Source organism: Aphis gossypii, chromosome X (assembly GCF_020184175.1).
Source record: "Aphis gossypii isolate Hap1 chromosome X, ASM2018417v2, whole genome shotgun sequence".
Classification (NCBI taxonomy): domain Eukaryota; kingdom Metazoa; phylum Arthropoda; class Insecta; order Hemiptera; family Aphididae; genus Aphis; species Aphis gossypii.
In genome coordinates, this window is record NC_065533.1 from 19,254,979 (window position 1) to 19,272,855 (window position 17,877).

General features: G+C 29.1%; 2 protein-coding genes across 2 annotated transcripts; both read right to left on the reverse strand.

The window, feature by feature from the left end:
* Nucleotides 1-915: 915 nt before the first annotated feature.
* On the reverse strand, nt 916-9,470 carry LOC114128747 (uncharacterized). The gene is made up of 5 exons (XM_027993326.2): nt 9,330-9,470; nt 9,176-9,204; nt 4,362-4,488; nt 3,468-3,635; nt 916-1,231 (listed from the first exon to the last, which is right to left on the reverse strand). The coding sequence occupies exons 1-5, from the start codon at nt 9,411-9,413 to the stop codon at nt 1,055-1,057; spliced, it is 585 nt and encodes a 194-aa protein (XP_027849127.1). The 5' UTR covers nt 9,414-9,470; the 3' UTR covers nt 916-1,054.
* Nucleotides 9,471-14,254: 4,784 nt separating this feature from the next.
* On the reverse strand, nt 14,255-17,084 carry LOC114128762 (uncharacterized). Its single transcript, XM_050206883.1, has 4 exons — nt 16,916-17,084; nt 16,634-16,789; nt 16,038-16,205; nt 14,255-14,684 (listed from the first exon to the last, which is right to left on the reverse strand). The coding sequence occupies exons 1-4, from the start codon at nt 16,997-16,999 to the stop codon at nt 14,502-14,504; spliced, it is 591 nt and encodes a 196-aa protein (XP_050062840.1). The 5' UTR covers nt 17,000-17,084; the 3' UTR covers nt 14,255-14,501.
* Nucleotides 17,085-17,877: the final 793 nt, after the last annotated feature.

The following is a 17,877-nucleotide window of genomic DNA, read 5'->3' on the forward strand; positions in this document are numbered from 1 at the left end:
TCTAGTGTACTACCACCGGGCACCGAGTACCACCAACGTATATAATACAATATGCGTAGGTGACGATGAATTCCGTTAATGGGACAAAACAGTACTCATGACTGTTCACACGTCTTGTCGGCGAGTCGCAGTCTATAACAACCGACTCCGGCGACTCCTACATAAGGCTACAACCATATAGGCGCAAATCGCAAGGGTGCTTAGCACCCTGAATTTTAATGTTAGCATCCCGAATCCCGTAATTACCCATAACTTATAGTGTTACTACCATAATAATATTTCCATAATAATTACATTTATTTAATTTATTATTAACAGATTTATTTTATTTTATTTGAAGACTATCGAACTTATAAGTTATTCACATAATTGAAAGAGATAATAATATAGTCTTTGATAATGAAATCATTTTAAATAAGTATGCTGAAAAGTGAAAATAAGTTTGATTTTCATTAAATTTGTAATAAATTAAACTAATTTGTTTTACATAAAATGTTTAGTTATATTTGTGAGATTTATATTTTATTAGTATAATAAATGGTATGGTACTATTGAGGTGTGCGATATCTGTTTCCATAAAAATGTTGGTACTTAAGTCTCCTAATATTTTTGGGTGATTTGCGCCTATGGCTACAACTTAAGTTCAGTCGTTCAGTGTAGTAACTAAATAGGTACCTATTTGTTAACAAGGTGTAATTTATAAATAAAAGTAATATAAAACTGACTGAGCTCATAACACACGTTTATACATCGGTTGTGCCTATACGGTATTTTAATTTTTAAACTCGCGATGAACATTTTTGAATTACATTGAACTTTAATATTTGATAATAATCGGTTTATGATCTAACCAATTTTCTTAAAAATTGTGTAAAAATAATACTATCGATATAAAAATTTAATAAATTTCAGTAGGTATAAATTATAATGATTATTATTACATCGTATTTTATCAAGCATGTTATAATATATCCATAAATATAAATACTAAAATACATGTCTACGACAATAACGTATTAAAGTATTTACTATTTTGTATAATAAAATAATTTAATCAAATTGGTTTTTCCCACGGACGTATAAGACTCAATTCAATTGTCAAGCAGGAGAGTTCTTTTTTTTCTTCGTTTTTTATTTTAATCAACAGTTTATATTTTCCATAAAAATACACTTTGGGAGAGTTGTGATCTTCTAATTCCTTCAAATTAATTCCTGGTGCATTATATGTGCCCTGAAAAATTTAACAATAAATTTCTATAATAAATGTACACGCGCATATTTAAACTTTAAATTACCATTTTATTAACAATGTTTATAGATTTAGTTTTATTGTAGGCATTAAACTTCGTTTTCAAGAAGTTTATCTAATAGTACAAGTACATTTTGAAGTAAAACTATTACGATTATTAAATAGTATAGCTTACAGATATAAATTTCTTTTTCTTTAAATTAATGTTAAAAGTTAAAACTCATTAAAATATTTTTGTAGTTACGTTGACGATTATACCTTTGAACTTTGAAGTATAATAGATATTTTTCACTAATGTTTAAATTACCATTTTATATAACTACATGCTAAGATTTTAAAATTTTTTTTAAATACATTGACCTATATTATATTTATTATTTTGATAAATTTTCGATAAAAAATGTTTACTGAGTTAAAAAGCTTGAACATTTAATACATGATTCCTTATGAATAATTGTTATAAAAGCTATTTAAAACATTAAGACACTTTTTTTTTTATGAGCATTTTAAGTTCTTAAAAATTACGAAAATTTACAAATTATTTTGTAGTTACCTATTTATTAGTTAATAATTCGTATAATTTTAAATATTCATACTAAGATCAGTTAATACGACTCATAAGTATTTTATATAGAAATCAAAATATCTAAAAATTGTGTAAGCAAACATTTTATCTATAGATATTCGAAATTCAAATTTGAACGAAATTACATATTTAAATTATAAACGAAGAATAGGTAATAATGTTATTTGTTTTGTTTTTATTAAAAACATTTATTACTAATAGTCAATTTTACGTTTTCCAAACTACCAAACTTACAAATAACTTTTGATGTATTGTTCAGTGTTCTTATGACTTATATTCCTATTATAAAAATGCTTTGACACACACAGTCAATCAGTAAAAATATACCTTTATTTATTATGAAAAAAAATGTTATCAGGTTTTTAACTCTGATTGTAGTCTTCTCAGTTCTTTCCATGTTTAACGATTTAATGGTTTTATATAATTTTGATTTGTTCAATTATTTTTATTTTTTACGATAAGCTCAAAAACACAGTAATCTCTACTTGCTTCGACACGACGATACGCATTTGTTGTTGCTGGCTGATTTAGTATAATAAATTAATAAAATATCATCGGAATTATGGTGACGCAAATTCGTGATTATCACGTTTTTAATAATTATTATTTATTTTATAATAATAGTTTTATAATTTTTCTGTGATATATATATATTATATTAATGACCGACGTAATATAAGTATAATATATACTATAGGTACTATAGTTAGGTATAGTTAGGTATTATTAATTAAGTATGAACTATGAATGTTCTAATATATGATTCTTAAAAAATTTAAATTATGTAAATATACTAAGGGCGGTTCTTACAATGTTCGGTTAATGTCTGATAACGCTAACCGACACTCAACCGGACACTTTAAGAACGATCCTAAATCACATTATTTTGGAATTAATAATGTTCAATTAAAGTATATACAGTATAGTAATTATTAAATATATTAATTAGATAAAAGCGAATGCATCAAGTTAAAATTTTAAAAACGTCATTTTAATTATTCGATATTATTGAAGTTTTGTGTTATTTAAAAGTTAAGTGTACCCTATTGAATATAGAGTAGGTATACTTTCGTGGATGAATTTGTGTATTGTACTTTTGTACCTATATTATAATATTATAAATATCTCTGACTAATATTTTACATTTTTAAAGTATAACACTAACAATAAAAAGTTTAAACGATTAATTAAATTGTCCATCATTATGGTGACTTACTCAATTATGTAATATAATTGATTTATATAATACACTCAAAACCTGAACTGTACAGTCAAATTACTTATCCAGTTTTTAAACTTGTTTATAATTAAATTTATACAATTAGGTACAAATAACAATCTCACTCAAACATATTCATTTTTAATCCGACAAAAGTAATAACAATAGATAACTTAACCTGACATTTAAACAGACGTGATCTCTTTAATTTTAAATTCAAAAATAATTGTTAATACCTAATCAATCAAGAAAAATAATTGTTAGACATAGATAATCAGTGGTTAGATAAGATAGCTTATAATATAATATTAGATATTTTTATTAGTTCACCAATTTTCAAGTCGTCATATTTATTTAAGTATTTATTCAATCCATATTTAGCATAAAATTAGTTAATTATTTTTATAAATTACCGCAATTATAGGACAGCTAGTAGATGAAATGTTAAAACCCTTGATCATTGAATTCCAAGCATGTCCTAGTACTTTTTTCAGACTACTGCATGCATTCTTTGTTATATAAACAAGTGAATTTGGTTTCCAACCACCAGCTAAACTCCAAGACGCAAGGTTTACATCAAGCTACAAAATATTGGCCAATATTTTTAAGTAAGATTTTTTTCTTTTTATATATTTATTCAGCCAAATCAATTACAGTTACATAGTTACAATAAATTACATTAATAATAGGTGATACGTACACCAACTGAGCTATAATAAGCTCGTAGATGGTAGGTATCTGGTAGGTAGGTATAATACGGAGTTCATGATTTATATTATAATTCGTTTATAGTAAAATACTTATATTCTTGTACAGGATTAAGACCAGGGATAAATATAATAATATATTCCTGATACATTTCATTGCATTTTTATAAATATATTTACTTTTTATAATTTTATCAATACACACATTCTCATCAAGATCATTAGCTATTTTATAATTGATTGTTTTATTTAATTTTTATTAATTATATCATTGAAGTTATTAGATTTATTTTCATATAAACTTATTAAATTCAAATAGAATAAAACATTTTCTTAAATAACTTAAAAACACTGAAAATATTAGATTTAGATATAGTGTAACTATTCTTTCACCAGGTCACCAGGACATGGCTACTTCAGCTTAAATATAATGCATTTAGGCATGTAGGTATTAGGTAACATATTATGTACACAATGAAAAAAATATGATCTCCTAGGTTATGATTTTATAAGGTACCTACCTAGGATTGAGGATTTAGTAGGTTTATAAGTTAACTATTATGATACGAATAAATAATATTGTATTCAATAAATACTTACTGTAAGAGTATCGTCAAAAGGTATTAAATATATTGCATTTCCTTTCAACTCAGTTATACTTGATGTTTTTTTATTAAGACCAAAATTAAACTTAATTGATTGGTTTTTTGTCAAATCACAATTATATTGTGGTTTATGGTAATAAATAATCACTCACAATTTATAAAATATTAAGCACTATATTACTGTGATATGTATGTACAAGAATGAAATATAACAAACAAATACCAATTACGCGTACAATATTACTGCGAACTGAACAACACGGTAAGTCGCGATACGTAGTCACTGACGGAATGAAAATTGAGCATCTGATCAGCTGGTATTTATAGGCTCCGCTTTGTTCTAGAACATCCCCGAATATACTCTAGCGAGACCATCGCGGAATATTCTAGAACATGGGTTTTTCCTATTGTACGCTGTCGACATCGTAAATAATTTGGGCGGCTCGTTGTGTATTGTTCACGTCGCCACATCACCCCCCTACCAGTGATGGAGTCAGCAGGAACTTATTTGAAGACGTTCGGGGAAATGGACTCTTCTACCGGAACGCGTTTTCCTGTCTTTTGTTTCTGGTGTCGGTTCTTCTGTTTTTGGTTCCTTATTTGCGATAGATTCGGGTGTGGCATGTTTCATGTTTCTGGAGCTAACCTCCTCGTGTATGTCATCAGCAATTATGTAGGCTGGTTTCAGTCTATCAATAGTCACTGTTATCTTTTTCCCTTTCACGTCAATGCAGAAGGTTTTCCGATTGCGACTTACAACTGGGTATGGGCCGTCGTACGGCATTTGTAGACAGTTTTTCGGTCCATCATGACGAATAAACACTTGTTTGGAGGTGGCGAGGTCCTTAAATATGAAATTTTTCTTTTCTCCGTGGCAGGTTCCATTTACCGGTTGTATCTGGCGAATCTGGTGTCGAAGATCCTTGATGAACTCTGCTGCGTTCTCAAACTTAGCGTCATCTGATCTTGTTGAGAGAAATTCACCAGGTAGACGAAGTGGTTCTCCGAATACAAGTTCTGCGGATGTGGACTTCAGATCCTCGCGCCAAGCTGCTCGTATGCCTAATAAGACTGTTGGGAGTATTTCAGTCCACCGTTTGTTCTGGTGACATTTGATAGCGGCCTTAAGCTGTCGATGGCTTCGTTCTACCATACCGTTTGCTGAAGGGTGGTAGGCCGTAGTCCTAAGGTGATTTGTACCAGTCAAATATCCTAGATACTTGAAAAGGTTTGATTCGAATTGTCTCCCTTGATCAGTCGTTATAATAAGAGGTGTACCAAATCTTGAAATCCAATGTGTATAAAATGCTCGGGCGACAGTCTCTGCTTCTTGGTTCTCCAAAGGTATCACTTCCGGCCATCGAGTAAATCTATCGATACACGTAAGGCAGTAGCGGAATCCTTCTGAATATGGCATAATGATGAGGTCTAAATGTACATGTTCGAATCTTTGTGATGGTTGAGGAAATGAACCAAGTGGTGCTGAAACATGACGTGTTATTTTAGCTCGTTGACACTCGATGCATGCTCGGGCCCATTGTTTACAGTCCTTGTTGATAGAAGGCCATACAAACCGTTGTGTTACCAACTTGGTAGTGGCTTTTATGCCTGGATGTGAAAGACGATGGACAGTATTAAAAGCAGCACGTCGAAAAGATTTTGTAATGAAAGGTCGGGCGGTTGGTGTCATGGTGTCGCAAAACACAGGAACATCCATGCCGGGCATTTGAATTTGCTTAAGCTGTAGTCCAGTGTCACTCCGTAAATACGTTTTTAATTCGTCGTCTTCTTGTTGAGATTTAGCCAGGGCAGTATAATCCAGTGTATCCGAAAGAACTTCCACTCGAGAGAGAGCGTCGGCCACGATGTTCTGTTTACCTGGCACATATCTTATGTCTGTAGTAAACTGTGAGATATAATCTAGGTGACGAAATTGGCGTGGTGAGCACTTTTCAAGTTTCTGCTGAAAGGCGAAAGTGATGGGTTTGTGGTCAGTGAAAATGGTAAAATTGCGAGTTTCTACCATGTGTCGAAAATGTTTGACAGCAAGATAGATAGCAAGGAGTTCACGATCGTAGGCTCCGTATTTAGATTCAGTTACTGAAAGTTTTTTTGAAAAGAATGCGAGAGGCTGCCATCCCTTGTTGACGAATTGTTGGAGAGTCGCGCCCACTGCGGTGTCAGAAGCATCACTTACAATGGCCAATGGTGCATTGTCGCGAGGATGAGCAAGTAACGTGGCTGAGGCAAGTTTCTCTTTACAATTTTCGAAAGCAGCAGTAGCTTCAGGTGTCCAGTTGATAGGAGTTTTGCCTTTGAGATTGGGAACCAGTAAGACGTTCAATGGTGCTTGTGCTTCTGAAGCTCCGGGTATAAAACGTCGATAGAAGTTTATCATACCCAGGAACTGTCGTAACCCTTTTGCTGATGTCGGTTTCTTGTATTTCAAGATGTCGTCGATTCTGTCAGGTAAAGGACGTGTGCCATCTGTGGAAATAAGGTAACCTAGGAATTTGACTTCTTTTTGTCCGAAAATGCACTTGGAAGGGTTGATTACTAGAGAGTATTCACGTAACCGATTGAAAATGATCTGTAAGTGCTTGATATGTTCTTCTTCAGAAGTAGAAGCTACCAGTATATCATCGATATAACTGAAACAAAACTCAAGTCCACGGAGTACTTCGTCAATAAAACGTTGGAACGTCTGAGCTGCGTTTCTGAGTCCGAAAGACATAAAAGGAAACTCGAAAAGTCCAAATGGTGTTATTATGGCCGTTTTATTGATATCTTCCTCTGCTACAGGAATTTGATTATAGGCTCTTACCAGATCGATTGTTGAGAAAATGTTTTTTCCGTGAAGGAAGTGTGTGAAATCCTGGATGTGACGAACTGGGTAGCGGTCTGGGATAGTTCGAGTATTAAGTGCACGATAATCTCCACAGAGTCGCCATGCGTCCGTAGTGTTCTTTGAAACCAGGTGGAGTGGTGAAGACCAAGGGCTTTTAGAAGGTCGAGCTATACCCAAATTTAGCATAGTCTCAAACTCCTTTTTGGCTCCCTTGAGTTTGTCAGGGGCTAGACGCCTTGGTTTACACGCGACGGGAGATCCTGGTGTCGTCTGGATGTAATGTTTGGTGTTGTGTTTGATGTCCTTGATTACTCCAACAGGTCGGGTTATCTCAGGATACTCCTGTAATAAGTCATGGTACCTTGTCGTTCCGACAACTGTTTTGATGGATTGTATGTCGCATTTCGCAGCTTGACCCTGTACAGTGAGTTGCGTGAGACCGTCCAAGAGACGTTGATTACGTATATCTACCAGAAGATTATAATGGTTTAAAAAATCCACACCAATGATAGGCTTGGATACATCCGCGACCACAAATCTCCAAGTGAAAACTCGACGAAGTCCGAAATCAAGAGCAAGTGTAATAGTTCCGTACGTAGCAATGGTCGTCCCGTTGGCTGCTGATAGGGAGTAGTCCGATTTATCTCGTTGACCTTGAACCACACTGCGTGGGTATACACATAAATCGGCTCCAGTGTCAATAAGAAATTGTATTCGTGAGACACGATCGGTTAGAAATAGGCGGCGTGGAAATGGCATTGGCTCACTGGCCGCCATCAGTGATTGCCTTTCTAGTTTTCCGACTTATATGTACATGGCTTTACACATTTCTGGGAGTTGGATCCAAAACGCCAGTGATACCAACAGATTCCATTGACACCGTGTGAATTACGACTTCGTGATCGAGATCTTGAACGATGGGCACTAGGATCGGGGCTTCGCCCACGTGCAGGACGGGTGTTGATCTCAGCGATTTCTTTTCTCAGCGCCGTGATTTCCTGATTAATCCCTAGCGCTAGCTGTGAAAGCTTAAGATTTAACGTAGCTTCCAGAGTACTACTCACAGTTGATTCCGCGATCTGAGGTAGCATAGGACCAGACGCGTCTGCAATATTATCTGCGTGTGCTGCGAGGTCCTCGAGTTTGCAGTCCTTGACGATCGCCAGCGCTACCTGAATACTTTTCGGTAGTCGGCCCATCCACAGCGTTTTTAACAGTGTTTCAGGAATGGAGGTGTCAGCTAGGCTTTGAAGATGGCGTAAAAATTGCGATGGTTTTCTATCACCCATTTCGACCCGTTCCAATAGTTGGCGAGTTTTTTCTTCTTGGGATGCGCTGAGACGTTTGACCAATTCTTGTTTAATTTTTACGTACCTGTTTTCCGATGGTGGTGCCATTATGATATCTTTCACTTCAACCGCATATTTGGGTGGTAATGCGCCGACAACATACCCAAATTTCGTACTGTCGATCTTGATACCTGCGCTGGCAAAACTTCCCTCGACCATGGCGAACCAAAGTTCGGATCCGAAGAAATGAACTCGGGAATTTTCACCGCGACTCTGGCTACTGACGATTCATTGTTTTCCATCACGTCGAGGTCACCAATTGTGGTTTATGGTAATAAATAATCACTCACAATTTATAAAATATTAAGCACTATATTACTGTGATATGTATGTACAAGAATGAAATATAACAAACAAATACCAATTACGCGTACAATATTACTGCGAACTGAACAACACGGTAAGTCGCGATACGTAGTCACTGACGGAATGAAAATTGAGCATCTGATCAGCTGGTATTTATAGGCTCCGCTTTGTTCTAGAACATCCCCGAATATACTCTAGCGAGACCATCGCGGAATATTCTAGAACATGGGTTTTTCCTATTGTACGCTGTCGACATCGTAAATAATTTGGGCGGCTCGTTGTGTATTGTTCACGTCGCCACAATATACTTTATCAAACACCGTACGATACTCTCCCTGTAATAAGAGTAAATAATAAATAAACCTACGTTAGTAGAAATCTTAAAATAAATCAAAGTTATCTATAGTAAAAGTAGAATGTATTTAATATATTTAATAAATCAAGCAAAATATTAATTTACCAAAGGCAAATTAGGCATAAAAACATTTTGAGATTTGATCAATAAGAAAATTCCAAAAAGAACAAATGCTTTCATTAAAATCATTTTTAAATATTTTATTTCTACAAAAATAAAGTATTTTATTAGCTTTCAACAGTAAGAATTCATTATAAGCATATATATTGTGTATGTTTGAGTTATAAAATATATTGAATATTGATATATTTAGAGGTATTGACATGCTTGAGCTGTAGCCTCTAAAGTTGCCGGAAATATTTATATTATTATATTTAATCAGGAAACAGTAATAAAGTAGGTTTGGAAATGATATTTATTATTTTTTTTACATTTTAACTGATACAATATGTATTGTATTATAGTTAGATGTTTTATGATTGTATCAAATTAACTACGCTGTAAAGATTAAACTATGATAGGTGTAAATTTGAATTTAATACAAAATTTAACAAAATGACACGTATTTTTCTAATTACTATAGGTATCTATTTGTTTTCAAATTACTCAATTTACGTACCTAAGAAATAAACTATGATATATTAAATATTTACATGAAAGATAAATTGTTTTTATGAATTTTTCTCTTATATGCATTTAAAAAACATGTAAGAATTTTTAGTCCGTGAATAAACCTCCAAATAAATAATTATATAGGTACACATGTTATCTCTCCTCATAACACTTATATTTATATGCCATCTGTCAAGTATCTACAATAAATAAGTACCTATATTATAGTATAAAACTGTAAATTGAAACAACGATAAATATAATATTATATGTTTGTATAATAATATATAGGTTGGTACCTACCTAAAATTACTAATGTGTTATTTAAATAATATAGTATTATTATGATCGTTTTTAATAACCATGGGTTTATAGAAATATAGCAATATCCTTATCCCTATTTTACAGGATCATCGAATTTTTATGACTGATCTGAATAATAATAATATCAATTTTAATATTATAAATTTTGTAATACATAACAAAGAACGGCCATTATAAAATTGACTTTTGAAAGCAGAACAGTAGAACAAAAAGGAATATTAATTTTACAATAATTTTTAATATTACCTAACTTTATAAATGAAAACTAAATTATAACAAATACACCATGAAAATTATAAACATGAAGTTCCTTATAAATAATGTTTATAAGATATAAACTATATACATACATACATTATATATTATACGTCATTTACACTACAATGTCTACAATAAAACAATACCAATTACCTACTATAATATGTTTATGTTACTATGTTAGCTAATTTTTTTTAAATGTTTTCAGGATTCTATTGATATACTCGTTCGGAATAGTCGGATTTACCTATAGCTGTATCACTTACCTAGCGTCCACCACAGTATAGCTATATTATGATATATTATTATTGTTATTAACTTATTTTAAGACTTAAGTTATAAATCAATACTAATTATTGTTGTAGAAAACCTAAATAATGTGAATATTTATAGTATAAATATTAAATAATTTAAAAATATTCTTCACTCAGGATTTTTTGAAAATGTCCTTGTGTTTATAAAATAATAATATAGGTACGTAATAGCGAAAAAGTCTGTATGATAAATGATTGATATTTTTTGAATAATAATGATATAAAATACAACTTCTTTAAAATCTTTGAAGAAAGAATTATGGTAATTTTACATTTAAATATCGAATTTTGTCCAAATTTGAACTTTATAACTTATAAGTAACCTTCTTGAATATTTTTAAACTCCGGTATGATAAACTTCTTGTATTACATTTTTAAGTTTTAAGTTATAACACAAAACATATACTATACATTTTTAACTACCTATTAAATGATTTGCAAATTTTGTGATTTGGACCAAAAATTTTAATTATTATGAAAAAATATAGCAATGATTAAAAATGAAAATGTATACCTAATACATTTGATGGGCATTGAATTAAATAAAAATACAAAATTGCAAAATAATAATGTCAAAAAGTTGTATGTTTTTATTAGGTACCAATACTGAATACTACAGATAAATGTATAATTAATAATACAATATTTTGCATAATATGTAATATTAACTATTAATTAATATACTTATAATATGTTACTGATTAACTTAGTTATAGGTTACTTTTTTCAGATTCTGAACGAAGTACCTAAATATTATTATTGTGATACATTATTGTGCGTATGACATCACGACAGTTTTATAAATAAAATTGTTTTTAATGTTGAGTTAGGTACTTTATAGGTACTGTAAGTATAAATCAAGTCATTGAAATATTAACTAATACAAAAAAAAAATAACTTAACATTAAAAAAGAAATGAGTAATGTTGTTAAAACTCCAAAATATTATCATAAGGATTCGTAAAATATGATAATATCAACAAATCTAACAATGTGTAAAATGTAAACTAAAATCATGTTTTCAAAAGCACAGAATCGTTTAATATACAACACGATTTGTAAAAATATTATATTATGTATTTATGTTACAATAATACATACTATATATGATTTGTTTTTATACGTTCCTGGAATGGCAACGTTGAGTTAAAAATTATGAGAAATCGTGTATGTGTGTGACCCTTTCAGACCTCCGGGTCACTATAGTATATTGTGACCCAATGCTTTTATTTATAGTCAATATTACGAATGCGGGCTTATTATATTTCAATCATTCGATATACATAATATAACGTATTGACGCGGTAAATTTTAAAAGAGGACTACGATAATGCGGTTATTATTGTAATAAACTCATATAAACTGTATTGGTTCGATTTATATTTAGATATTTATATGAGAAAATTTCTAGGAAAAAATACTCTTATTTTTTTTCTTTCTATTTTTGTTATAAAATTAAACTCGGCGATTAGTAATGTGCTATTAACATAGTACGTCACATAAGAATTATAACTTGTTATTGTTATTCGTCGTAATAATATTATTAATAAAACTGTTATGATTATTTAAACGTATACGGTACGGATCGGTGAGACGGTGACCCATCGGTCTATATAATATATTAATATAAGATACCCATGTTTAATAGTGTATTCGAACGACGGACGGACGGATGCGTATTATTAAGCGTTAATTTGCTGGGTTTTATATCCACAGTGCCGTAACTATAGAGGTTGGCGACATGGGCGTAGTAATGTAAGGAGCGCATTTGAGTTAAATAAAAATTTGTAACTTGATTCTAAGATTCGATTATTCAAAAAAATATGACAGTATTTTGATTAACACGTAAAAATGTAATATTATTATATTTATATAAAAATTATAGATAGGTACAATCATGAAATAAAACAAATATAAGCGTCAAAATAAAATTCGCCAAGGGCGCCACGGAGGGGAGTTACGGCACTGTATATCCATGTACCTATATTCTTTTCGGGTGCACTAATCTTATATTACAAATATCATAATAAAATATTATTTTAAATTATAATAAATCAATTATTCATAGATAATACTTACTATATAATACAATTTAACAATTATAATTAATACTTTAACACTATATCTACTCGTTAAATATTTTTAAAACAACGCGTAAAAACTTACATGAACAAAACGTTTTAGATTTATTAGAAGATGGGAATATCTCAGATATAGGATATAGGAAGCATAGATATTAGATAATGATGAGTAAATATTCCCGATTAACGAATTTGATGAATTAATGGACATTTACTTTGACATTTATGTTTGTCGTCGGACGGAAATTGTTTCAGTTTCAAACAAAAAAATAAAATAATATAATTACATAATTTGTAGTTGATAAAAAGTTTTTATAAATGTACCTAATTTATTGTTTTACAAGTATTAATATTATTTATTTTATTTTTAAAAGGGTCATTAAAATTTTTAATTTGTTTGTCTAGCTATAATAGAATTATATTATAAATGTTTTAAAATATTTATAATTAGTCAAAAATGCTTTTCTGTATCTCGTAAAATATTGATCGTTTCACTTGGTCGATTTTTTCGTACAAAAATATGTTCAAACTTCAAGTAACACATTTAATGACTTCACTTTGGCCACTTTATGCATGTAGTCAGTTTTTGCATGACGACGGTCGACAACACTATTAGCAATGTAAATACATCATAAAAATTTATAGGTACCTACTTATAATAATATGAAAATCGTCTTCGCTCAAGATCGATTTTATACTATATGCAATAATTTATCCTTGAACTCAAATGTAATATATATGTATACGTCGTAAGCATACAGTCAAAGAATTTGATTTTTATGTAGTTTAACTAAATGCCTATTTCAAGTCAGACAAATAATAAAAATGAAACATTTTGAATTAATCTTTTATCACTATTATACAATAAAAAAACTATGTATTATTTATTAATAGCTGTATAAAACACGTACATGACGTCATGACTAGACATTTAATAAAATAACTGATTTGACTATAATGCCTTCAACATATATACATATAATATTTATAATGTCTATAGTTCAGTTACTTCCTCAATTAGTGGTTACCAACTACTATCTCCCCCTTTTTTATTTAAACTCGTCTTTTATTTAATATAAAACATTTTTATTACTCGTATTAGGTATGTGAAATTGACATAAATTATATACACAGATCTTGAACATTACACATGCTATAATATGATAGCTGGTTGAACTTGTTGACAAATTCCAAGTCTTTAGCTTACTGGCTACAATTAAACATGGCAAATATACACTTAAAAACTTTTCCATAATGGCTTTAGTCCATAAAAAAATTTTTTATCAATAATATTATAATCTTGCAGATCACAATTCCACGGTTAAGGTTAAAATTTAGTTTGATAAGCAATAATAAATCAAACAAATACATTTTCACAGTTTATTAAATTAAATTAAATATTAAGAAGTCATAAGTGTACCTATCAATTTTAAAGTTTGAACTTGAACAAATTTATTGTAAATCTTTATATAGGCTTATTAATAAATTATATAAATACAACACTCGTCGTGCATACAAAAAAACCTTATGTTAGTAGATACCTACCTACATACGGTTAATGTAAATTAAGTTTATTATTTAAATTAAGATAACATTCATCTCCAACACAATAATTATGATAACTAATAATTAATATAATATTATATTGTTTACTATTTAATTCTATATTATTATGCTTTTATAATTTACTCAAATGACCAGTGGGTTTTCCCACGGTCGTAATAGACGGAATTCGAAAACACCGCAGGTGATAACTTTATTTTCTACATTTTTTATCTTATACAACAGTTTATATTTTCCATAAAAATATATTTTAGGACAGTTATGATCTTCTAATTCTTTCAAATTAATTCCTGATGCAGTATATGTGCCCTGAAAAAAATTAACAATAAATTGCTATGATAAAATATAGGTAAATACGTAATAATTTTTTTGTGAATTGCACACACATGAGTGTAAAATGTTAAATGTAATTTCATCAACAATTTAACAATTATTTTTAGATTTAGTTATATTTACTCCATTTAATACAAGAAGTTGATCTAACTATAGTAATAAATAATAAAGTAAATTTTGAATTCAATTATTTAAAATATATTTAACATATACGGATTATTAAGAATTTTTTTTTCTTTAAAATATTACTAAGTCTAAACTCGATTAATATATATAATATACATATATATATAATATAGAATTACGTTCACATTATACCTTTGAAATACTTTTTAGATGCCAGAATACTTGACCAAATGTTTATAATGTTAGGAACCCCTACTATATAAGAGTACAGATTATAGAGTATGTAAAGTATGTAAAGTGTTAATGTGCGGAACCTCGTTTAAATTGTATGCAGATCATCTTTTATTATCAATAAATACTTTTATTCTTTTATTTCGGTAAATTATGTTATTTCTTCGCATGACGTACCGTTCAAAACAAATACACGATTGAGTGCCGAAACACAGTTCGCCCTCAACAAAAATACTATTTTTTATGTAACAATTCTCAAAATATTGTAAATATTTTTGAAATATTTAAGTATTTGACATTTTTTATTATTTTTTTATTTCGAAAAAAAAATTTCTTATTCAAAAATTTTGAAAATACAATACAATGAGGAAATAAGTTATTCATTCATTAATTAAAATAAATCAAAAATACATATAGGTAGTCACGTTTTTTTTTATAGTGTTTGATGTTAATTTTGAAAAATTTCTCTAAAATCACAAGTTATTTTATGGTTAGAAATTCATAAAAAAAATTGTTTACATCTGAAATTCAATAATTTAAAATAAAATTCTTTGTATGTTTTTCTGCCTACTTATAGGCTATAATAAAAATAAAAGCTTACTGGAAAATTACATTAATTTTTTATGAGCATTCTTAATTTAATTTTTTACGACGTAGCATATTCGTCCATATAACAGGTACCTACCATTTTCTATAAATGATTACATTTTCAAAATATTTTGTTTGTGTAAGTGTGCACAGTGAAGTACTTAAGTACATAATGTAGATAAACTTTTATTTTATTATGTTTAGAATGGTTTTAATGTATTCTATTTATAAGAAGCTTATCTACTATTGAAGTACATTTTGAATTAAAATTGTTTAGAATATATACCTAAAATAACATAAAAATCTAGATTTGGACGAATTTTCAAGTCATATTTGTTAAATCCATATTTAATATAAAATTAGTTAATTATTTGTATAAATTACTGCAGGTACAGGACAGTTGGTTGATGAAACGTTAAAACCTTTGATTAATGAATTCCAGGCATTTCCTAGTACTTTTTTCAGACTACTGCATGCATTCTTTGTTATATAAACAAGTGAATTTGGTTTCCAACCACCAATTAAACTCCAAGACGCAACGTTTACATCAAGCTACAAAAAATAATATTTTTTTTTTTGGTAAGATGAACTATAAACATTTAAAATTTGAGTAGAATTAAAATGTTTTCTCAAATAATTCACACAACTTAGAATACTTCAAATACTTAGAAAATATAAGAGATTTAGAGATTATATAACTATTCGTTCAACAAGGCATGGCTGTTCAAGTAAAACTTTATAATAATGAATTTGACATAGTTTATGAATAAAATGAAAAAATTATTGTTTCAAAATTTAAAACGCTATTAGCGATTTGCACTACTTATGATCAATTAGTCATTTTAGATAAATAAAATATAATCTTCTTATTGTATAATCTAACTACCTATAGGCTATAAGCAATAGATTCTTGGGTAGTTGTATTTATTATTAATTATTATTAAGTGACTAAAATGTAATTGTATTCAATATTTACTTACAAAAAGAGTATCGTCTAAAGGTATCAAATATGTTGCATCTCCTTTCAACTCAGTTATACTTGGTGTTTTTTTATTAAAATAAAAATTTAATTTAATTGAATGGTTTTTTGTTGATTCGCATTGATATACTTTATCAAATACTGTACGATATTCTCCCTGTAATAAGAGTAATAAGTATAAATATTTTTCTAAAGAATTCGTGATTATAAAATTATGCTCATATCGATGGTTATCGTATAACTACGTAATGTGTTAAATAAATCGAGCAAAATATTAATTTACCAAAGGCAAGTTAGGCATATAAGTGTTTTGTGATTTAACCCACGATAAAACTCTAAAAAAAATGAACACTTTTATTAAAATCATTTTTGGATGATATATTTTTTGTTTTAACAAAGATAGAGTAGGTACTTTATAAGCTTTAAAATAACAGATATGTATACGTTTTTAAATATTTAATAATCATACACGAAGGGGGATTGGCATGTTTGCGTTTTAGCCTTAACAATTTACTGCAAATATTTATACACCTACCTAATTATATTTTATAAAAAATTAAATAAAACATATTAATTCCGGAAAAGTTATAAAGTGGATCCGGAAATGATGTTATAGTTATAGATGTGTTGAGATTGTATCAAATATTGTAGATTAAATTGTATAAAGAATTAATAATGATGATTGGTGCACTTAAAAGTTAAATTTAATAGAAAATTAAAAATATGATATAATATATAACATATATTTGTCTACTATTTATTTTCAATTCATACCATAAGTCATATTATTCGTGTAAGAAATAAATTATGATGTATTTACATGAAAAATAAATTGTTTTTTATACAATACATATTTTACTTTTATATGCACAGAAAAAAAATACAAAATTTTCAATCCATAAATAACACTCAAAAGTCAACATAATATAGGTCCAGTTGCGTAGTTAGGATTTTGTCAAGGGGGGGGATGTACGTTGACAAACCTATAATTTTCCAGGAAGTGTTTTTTACGCCTTTTTTTTTAACTAATATTAATGTTTCTAAAATATTCAACATTTATTCAACGGGTTGATAATATCAATTATCAGTAAGTACATATTACATATAGGTACCTAATATATTTATAAACTGTTTTCTTTAAACAAAAAATAGTGACAAATGAAAATATGTAAAATAAATAAACAAATTGTAGTAGGTATAGGTAGCAATAAATATTTATGATTTAGTGTGTACCTACACATAAAT